We start from the raw sequence: 8,679 nt of genomic DNA, 5'->3' as shown, positions 1-8,679 counted from the left end.
CACTTGCACTATTATTGTCAAAAGTACCAACAGAAAAAAAAAAATCAAGTAAATTGTTACACTTGGCACTATTGGTGCCAATAGAGTCATGCACGAACAATACTAGTGACCATATTAGTGTCAACATTGTCATATATTTGTGCTGATACACTGTCTTGTCTTATGTAGACGAGTGCAATTATTTTTAATTTATGTTGGTGTTTTTGACACTAATATTATCATTTGTGCAAAAAGTATCAATTTACTTAATTTGTTTTTTTTTATTGGTACTTTGGCACTAATAGTGCAAAATGTATCTAACTCGTGCACAAACCCGAATATGATCCGCTCTAATTAAGAACAAAACAATCTTAAAACTTAAAAAATGATCAAAATTTGTATTTTTTAGATGGGTGACCAAATATTGTGTTTTACTGTTCAAGTGACTATCTCCAGACGAGACTCTAATTATAATCTATGATCCGAATTTTAGTGCTTGTTTGTTTTCAACTTCAATTTATTTTTAGAATATCCTAGTCAAAAATCAAATAAATGCTAAAGCTCAATCACAAATCATAGTGAACTATTTATTTTTCGATCAAACCTACTGATTTAGTCCAAGGAGAAGACATGTAATGTAATATGATATATGTAGGTTTGGTGTTTTTAAGGAACAATATTTAAAATACCGATCAAGTAAATATATTATATTTTTAATTATATAATTTGAATATCCTAATTTGGAGAAAATATTTTATATAAAAAGGTAACAATTAGAATTTTTATAGGAAAAAAATAATTATGCGATTGGTGTCGTAAATTAAATGAAAAAGAAGAAATGGAAAAGGTGTTTTGTTTTAGTTGAGCTGCAGAACCTGAAAACAATACTAAAAGAGTCTTAGCAAACTCCGCCATCCCTCAACGGACCTCCCAAAGCTCCACCGCCCCCATTTAAACCACCCCTCCTTCCCACACTGCGCATACTCATACTTCTCCTTCTCCAAAATGCACTCCGCCATTTCTCTCTCCTTCTCTTCTCCCTCGCCGATCACCCGATCCTCCGCCGCCTCTTCCACCGCGCCGCGCTCGCTCCGCTTCTGCGGCCTCCGGAGGGAGGCATTCGGCGCCGGCGCCTCCCCTGATGCGTCTTCCTTGCGCTTAGCTCGTTTCAATTCGCGTTCCCAGCATTTCAATTTGAATGGAGTTCTGGCGGCCTTGAAAGGCAACGGCGCGCCATCGTCTGGCGGCTTCGACTACGATCTCGTGATTATTGGAGCTGGAGTTGGCGGCCATGGCGCCGCGCTTCATGCTGTTGAGAAGGTAGAGTTAGTTGTTTGCTACCGTTGCGCTCTGTTTTAGATTTCCTTTCGGTTTCTGCTGCCGAGTCTTTTACGGTTTGCCTGCGGTTAAATTGAATATGTATGCAATGTCTTCTGAGATCAACTAATTTGGTGGGAGAATTGCTACCGAACATTAATAAGTTATAAGTGACGAGGTATACAAACTTTCCTTTTTCCATTTTTGAATTTAATTTTTCTGTTTAATGCCAAGAATGTTGTTACGTTAACCAATATGCATACATATGACATATATCTGGAAGTGTATTAGTATTTCAAATATTATAAAAAGAGAGTGTAAATTGTTTTTTCCCACCAGAATTATGCCTCTCTTTCGTGTTTTCCATTCAACTATTTTCTTTTGTTCGATTGCCACATGAACTATTTGATTCTGTTAAGTAGGCATCTATATCCATCTCCAGCATAGCCATCTTGAATACCATCTCTTTTGTGATTTGTATCATAATTGTGGTGTCACATCACTGTAGTATTCTGTTTGTTGGACAATCATCTTGAACTTGTATGAATTGCAGGGCTTGAAAACTGCTATCATTGAAGGGGACATAGTTGGAGGAACATGTGTCAATAGAGGCTGTGTTCCTTCTAAAGCACTTCTTGCTGTCAGTGGTCGCATGCGAGAGCTTCAAAATGAACAACATATGAAATCCTTTGGTTTGCAGGTACTTCTCTTTCCTGTGAAGACTGAAGTGTGTGCAAAATGGTTCTTAGATTTATTGTAATATTTCTAATTTCCTTGTGACTGTGAAGTTCAATGTATTGAGTACATGGTTCTAAGATTTGTCATGAGTATTAATAACAACTACGTAATTCTTTTAACTTCAAGCTTAATTCACTGACACAATTGCAAAATCAAGTAAAGTGGATCCTACATGTATTCTATATTTTAGAGAAAATTGTCCTAAATTTTAGTTGATATCCATTTCTATTTAGTATAAGAGTCCAGGAAGTGGGACGCTTCAAAAGAAAAATGTGAAGTGTTATTGACATCAAGTCAAAAGTTAATACTCTCTAAGTTATTTATGTCCTGCTTAAGATGAATAGAGGTAAGGGTCTGAATAGAAAGTTTGATAAACCAGTCTGAAGCTCTAGTACATCCTTTGATTTTATGTAATCTGCATAGCAGGAGAGTGATAGATATAAGATTTTTCTGTTCAGTTACTAGAATAAGGTTTTCTCTCCCTTCTGGGTCATGTTTCATGAACTTCCTGGTCATCATTTTGACATAATGATAGGTTGCAGCGGCTGGATATGACAGACAGAAAGTTGCTGATCATGCGAACAATTTGGCCTCAAAGATCAGAGGCAACTTGACCAACTCAATGAAAGCTCTTGGTGTTGATATATTGACAGGTTTTGGTACAATTTTGGTGAGTCCACATCTTGAGTTCTAAGAGATCCTAGTCGTGAATATTTAGAAAATTTCTTTAGTTTATAACTAATGGAAACTATATTATATTATCTTCATTGACATGTCTATACTCAAACCATATTCAGGGTCCACAAAAGTTGAAATTTGGGAAAGGAGATTCTGGAGATAAGATTATAACTGCAAAAGACATAATAGTTGCTACTGGTTCTGTTCCTTTAGTGCCCAAGGGAATTGAAGTTGATGGTAGCTGCTTTTCTGCTCTTTACATTTGCTCTTGTCTTAATCTTCAATCTATTTTTGTCAGAATTTTCACTGTTTCACTTATCTTAGGCAGGCGATATGTTCTGATCTCTAGTCATTCCATACTTGATTTCAATTGACTGCAGGCAAGACAGTTATTACCAGTGACCATGCACTTAAATTGGAATTTGTTCCACAGTGGATAGCTATTGTTGGAAGTGGCTACATTGGGCTTGAGTTCAGTGATGTGTATACAGCACTTGGAAGTGAGGTGTGATAGTTTATTCTTCCCTATTATTTGTATCTAGACTGTTTAGGTCAACAGTGTCAGAAATCTTTTTGGGTTATGGCAGTAGAGGTTTCTTTTTACGTCTTTTTGATAATCCTACTTCCATTACCACCATTGCTCATCATATACAGATACACTATGCCTAAGCATAGACCTATATGGCAGGCTCTTTTACACATATTCTTAAGGCTAATGGCATGTCATAAGGACATTGATGATCTAATTACTGCTGAACTGCACAGGTTACTTTCGTTGAAGCTTTGGATCAAATCATGCCGGGCTTTGATCCTGAGATTGGAAAATTAGCTCAGCGAGTTCTCGTTAATCCCCGCAAGATTGATTCTTACACTGGTGTATTTGCTAGCAAGGTGCTTACCAGTCAAAATTTTCTACTTTTATGTACAGATGAATAAAATAACTCAAACATCCATCCTCAATTTTTATGAAGTTGACTCCTTGTACAGATCACTCCTGCAAAAGATGGAAAGCCAGTACAAATAGAGCTCATTGATGCAAAGACAAAGGAACCAAAGGAAACTCTGGAGGTAATGCTCAGAAATCTATCCCAGGGGAAATCTGGGCATGGAAATCCTATATAAAGTCTTAACCTCTGCACTTGGGCAATTGCAAGTTTAAATTCAATACACAGCGGCATATGCTACCGAGCAAGTTGGGTTATTTAATACTCCCTCCGTCCACGAAATAAACTCCCAGTTGAGGTTCGGCACGGAGACTAAGAAAGCTGAAAAAGGTGGTGTAAAGGTGGTGTAAAAGACTAAAAGAGTAGTGTTTATGTATTGTGATTACTTTTACTAATCTTTAACTAGCAATTTGATAATAATAATAATAATAATAATAATAATAACAACAATAACAATAAATAATAATAATAATAATAACAATAACAACAATAATAATAATAATAATAATAATAATAATAATAATAATAATATGAATACTAATAATAATAATAATAATAATAATAATAATAATAATAATAATAATAATAATAATAATAATAAGGATAATAATAATAAGGATAATAATAATAAGGATAATACTACTACTACTACTACTACTACTACTACTACTACTACTACTACTAATAAGTAATGGTGGAATAAAGTGGGCCTAATAGATAAAAGTGTAGTAAATTTAAAGCAAGGGAGGGTATAATTGTCCAAAAAGCAGAGTAGGAGTTTATTTCGTGGACAAATATTTAAGGGCAAGTAGGAGTTTATTTCGTGGACGGAGGGAGTATAAAATTCTGTAGCAAATATTTATCAAGCTGAGAAAAGAGATTTAAATGAAGAAAGATTGTATGTGATGCCATAAATTGCAAATCTTTTATCTGAAGTGTTAAATCCCCTCCTCCCCTCTAATCTTTTAGATTGTTCTCGCACTTGATATAATTGGACTATGATATTGATAGGTGCTGTATGCCAGTGCTTCTTTGTTCAATTATATTCTTCTCCATCTGTTTTGTTTCTACTGTTAATTGGAATTGGAAGTGTGTAATGAGATTCATGACTACCTGCAGGTAGATGCTGCACTTATAGCGACTGGAAGGGCCCCATTCACTAAAGGGCTTGGTTTGGAAAATGTTAGTGAAACTGACCATTTTGAAATTGTAGCATCGTTGCAAAAATGAATTTAAAATTTGCAAGCTATATTTTTTAAAATAAATTTACTTCCAAATCCAGATTAATGTTCAAACACAACGTGGATTTGTCCCTGTTGATGAGCGCATGAGAGTTATTGATGCAAATGGGAAGTTGGTGAGTCTGCAGTTTCCTTTTTCTTGTTTTTGATGTTCAGTATTATATACGTTGTGCCTTTTACTCACCCTAAGTTCTGCTTGTTAGGTTCCTCATTTGTATTGCATTGGGGATGCTAATGGGAAAATGATGCTTGCCCATGCAGCAAGTGCACAAGGAATATCTGGTATGAAGTTCATATGAAACTTCAACAATTTGATTTAGCCTATCATTTATAGCTGTCAGTAACCTCAGAAATTGGTCTCAGTTGTTGAGCAAGTTACAGGGAACGACCATGTCCTGAACCATTTAAGCATTCCAGCAGCATGTTTCACCCATCCGGAAATCAGTATGGTAGGATTGACTGAGGTATGTCTTTCCATCTCAAATTGCTTATAGTCAGTTGCTTCTTACTTGATTTTTGAATCCTATAGAATATAGAAATACACCGGTTAGCTATTTCAGATATTTCCTTCAATTCATATGTGAATCTAGCTCTCCTAGTCATTCAAGTACCTTTTGCTTCTTTAACTTGGGGAGTAAATATAAGTGTGCTGCGAGTCAATTTTAGTCATGCTTCATGATGGCTTTTGTTGCGAAGAGTGGCCAACTGATCGCTTGTGTAATTATACCATGAATCTTATAGGTTAAAAGACAATAGTTTTATAGGTGTAATAGTGGTAACAGAATAAGATGTAAATTTGATATGATTCTTTTGAGAAAGGAAGTATTTCTTTCTCCTGAGCGTATTGCAGTGGATGTTTGACATAATTCCTTACAAGCACAGTATAAGAAAACAAATATTGATTGTTGCTTTCAGGAAGTTTCTTTTGCTAGTCTCTTTACTGCTGCTAAATCTTTATAACCTTTTCAGCCTCAAGCCAGAGAAAAGGCTGAGAAGGAAGGATTTGAAGTAAGCATTGCCAAAACAAGTTTCAAAGCAAACACAAAAGCCCTTGCTGAAAATGAAGGAGAAGGAATGGCCAAGGTAATGCATAATTCACAATAAGTTGCTTCAGTTTTAGTTCATTTGATTGTTTTCCCTCTTGGTTCCTATGATCTGAGCTCTGAATAATTGTTGGTGAAGGGTCAACAAATCACAAATGCTGCCCTTTAGATAATACATTTTAAAAAGAATCTTTTAAAAGTTGAGTTACAAAGAAGTTTATCAGGGTATAGTGCTGCGTATTTGGCTCACATTTCCATTTGGTTCTTCTAAATATGATATATATAATACTACAATTCGGTATGCATACTGACTCCAGTGTTCTTTACAGTTGATATACAGGCCTGACAATGGTGAGATCCTTGGGGTTCATATTTTTGGATTACATGCTGCAGATCTCATACATGAGGCATCTAATGCTATCGCCATGGGAACACGTATACAGGTATGTTTACCTATAAAATACAACCTACTACACTTTATAAAGAGCCTTGTAGGTAAGATACCAACTGCGTAAACTGTAGCCTGGAAAGCAAGAAAATGTCTTACAGTAGAAAAATAAAATGTACAGGAAATTCTCCTGCTTGATGGCTTTGTGCACAGTTTACTATTGATTAGCTTTTCAGACTCCTCATTTCATGACTTTTCGTTAGTAAATGTATTTGATTCATTGATTGTGCATTTCCTGAAAATTTACTTGATCTGCAATGAGGTCTATGATCACCAAAAACGGTTGAAAACAAGGACCCTTATTTGCTTTCCAACTACACCAAAAACAAATTAAATTATGGCCAAATAGATTTAATTAGAATAATCTGCATTTAGTTTCAGATGTTTATTTATTCTCTTGCTACTATGTACTTTGCAGGACATAAAATTTGCTGTGCATGCACATCCAACCCTGTCTGAAGTGCTGGACGAGCTCTTTAAATCAGCAAAGGTAACACTTCGGTTCTTTATAAATTTCTGGACAGGACAAGATCTGTGCTTTAATATATATATATCTTCGCTAACATCACACAAACACATAGGAAAACTATTCTTAGCTAAAGTATAAGTTCCTACCCTATGCAAACCTCTTTTTTGGAGGGCGAGAAATTAGCAAAATGCTAGCTAGTCAGACTCCTCATGCACTTGCAAACATAAACTGCAGGTAAAAGGGAAACCATTCTTAACTCCTGAACCGAAGCCCCCTCTGATTTTTCAATGGTACATTAGATGACTTCTGTTCTCCTCTAAGATAATCTGCTTAAAGAATGAACACTGATTACCATTAATTGAGGGCACATCTTCATTGAGGGTCAAAGTCTCATTGTAAATATCTTCTTCGGAGAATTAACGTACTTCCACTTGCTTTTGTAACTGCAGGTTAAACTCAGTGCCTCTAAAACAGTTGCTGAGCCAGTCCCCGTTTAGGTTTCTCGGGGTGTTGTAATTTATTCGGATACATGACTTCTCGAGGTTCTTAAAGCTGTCGATCATGGAGAGGAAATGCTGAAACGGATTCTCTTACATAGTATTGCCATTGTTCTCTATTTTACCGAAGTCTCCACTAGTTCGTCTGAAGGTTTTATGGCAAAATTTTTGGATTTGTGTACAAACATTTTAGTCAGTTTCTTATGTGCTCTAGGAATTCACTTTATCGAAGACCGGTCATCAGCTTGTTGTATGAATTTGTGGAACTTGAAATAAACCTTCTTTATTTATCAGTCGAATAAGATATCTTCTTCCATATTTGTTGTAACAATGTAGGGAATTTTCAAATTCCGGTACAAATTTTCCTCTCTCGTGTTCTCACTCTGGCATTTTAAATCTATTCAAAGTCTTTATTTTCATAACAATTTAGTGGAGTATATAAAATTAGGTTAGTCATGTGGTTGGTAGGAAATTGAATACGGAGTTGACATTAAATAGGTTAGCAAACATTAAGTATAAATTGAAGGAGTTGATTGATCTATTTTTTTATTTTATTTTTTCAATTGAATTTAAAATTTGAATTATGATAGTGGAGTTAAAATCCATATTAGATGGATCATTAATTTGAATTCCGAAGCACATGCAATATAAAACAATTGAAGTGGAATCTCAAATCTTGAAGTGCTCAAAAGCCTAATCACCCGTGGTGTCATCAAAACAATTGGAGTATCACTTAACAGTCTTAATTAGAGTTCATTTTTTCAAATAGAATCAAATACTTGGAATGAGATTCAGTGTACCATATTTTATGTCCCACTTCGTGTTCCACTTTCAATTTTATTTATTTTCTTATATATTTTTTCTTCAAATTCATTTTTATATGCTTTAGTTTAATTTTATGATTATTAACTAGGGTTTATTTCATGGTATATAATTATTTTTAATTATTTAATTTCACTTTTCTTAGCTAATAATTGATTGATAAATTCAAAGTCATGGTATATATTTTTTTAAAAATTTAATTTTTTGAAATAAAATTTAAGTATAATTCATAGTATTATACTCCCTCCGTCCCATTATTAATGGCACGTTTTCCTTTTTGGGTTGTCCCGTTATTGATGGCACGTTTCATTTTTTGAAAAAAATAAGGGGTGAATTAAGCATTAAAATACTCCCTAATTACCTTAAATAAATCATAACTCTATTCTCTCTCTCTCCTCCCCCCTACCAGTCGCCGCCTGCCTCCCTTCTCTCTTCAAACATCACCGCCCGTCGCCTCCACTGCCACCACCGCCCTCGCGCCCCCCCACCACCCGGTTCTCTCT

At 35.2% G+C, this 8,679-nt stretch overlaps 1 protein-coding gene across 1 annotated transcript; it reads left to right on the top strand.

Moving 5' to 3' along the window:
- The first annotated feature begins 780 nt into the window (after positions 1 to 780).
- On the top strand, positions 781 to 7,670 carry LOC130997493 (dihydrolipoyl dehydrogenase 2, chloroplastic-like). Its single transcript, XM_057922821.1, has 15 exons — positions 781 to 1,299; positions 1,850 to 1,996; positions 2,570 to 2,704; positions 2,832 to 2,949; positions 3,093 to 3,217; positions 3,478 to 3,603; positions 3,700 to 3,780; positions 4,776 to 4,838; positions 4,939 to 5,013; positions 5,101 to 5,179; positions 5,261 to 5,361; positions 5,867 to 5,980; positions 6,270 to 6,383; positions 6,807 to 6,878; positions 7,307 to 7,670. The coding sequence occupies exons 1-15, from the start codon at positions 985 to 987 to the stop codon at positions 7,352 to 7,354; spliced, it is 1,713 nt and encodes a 570-aa protein (XP_057778804.1). The 5' UTR covers positions 781 to 984; the 3' UTR covers positions 7,355 to 7,670.
- Positions 7,671 to 8,679: the final 1,009 nt, after the last annotated feature.

Source organism: Salvia miltiorrhiza, chromosome 8 (genome assembly GCF_028751815.1).
Source record: "Salvia miltiorrhiza cultivar Shanhuang (shh) chromosome 8, IMPLAD_Smil_shh, whole genome shotgun sequence".
Taxonomy (NCBI): Eukaryota; Viridiplantae; Streptophyta; class Magnoliopsida; order Lamiales; family Lamiaceae; genus Salvia; species Salvia miltiorrhiza.
Note: the sequence above shows the minus strand (reverse complement) of the source record. Positions and strands in the feature narration are given on the sequence as shown.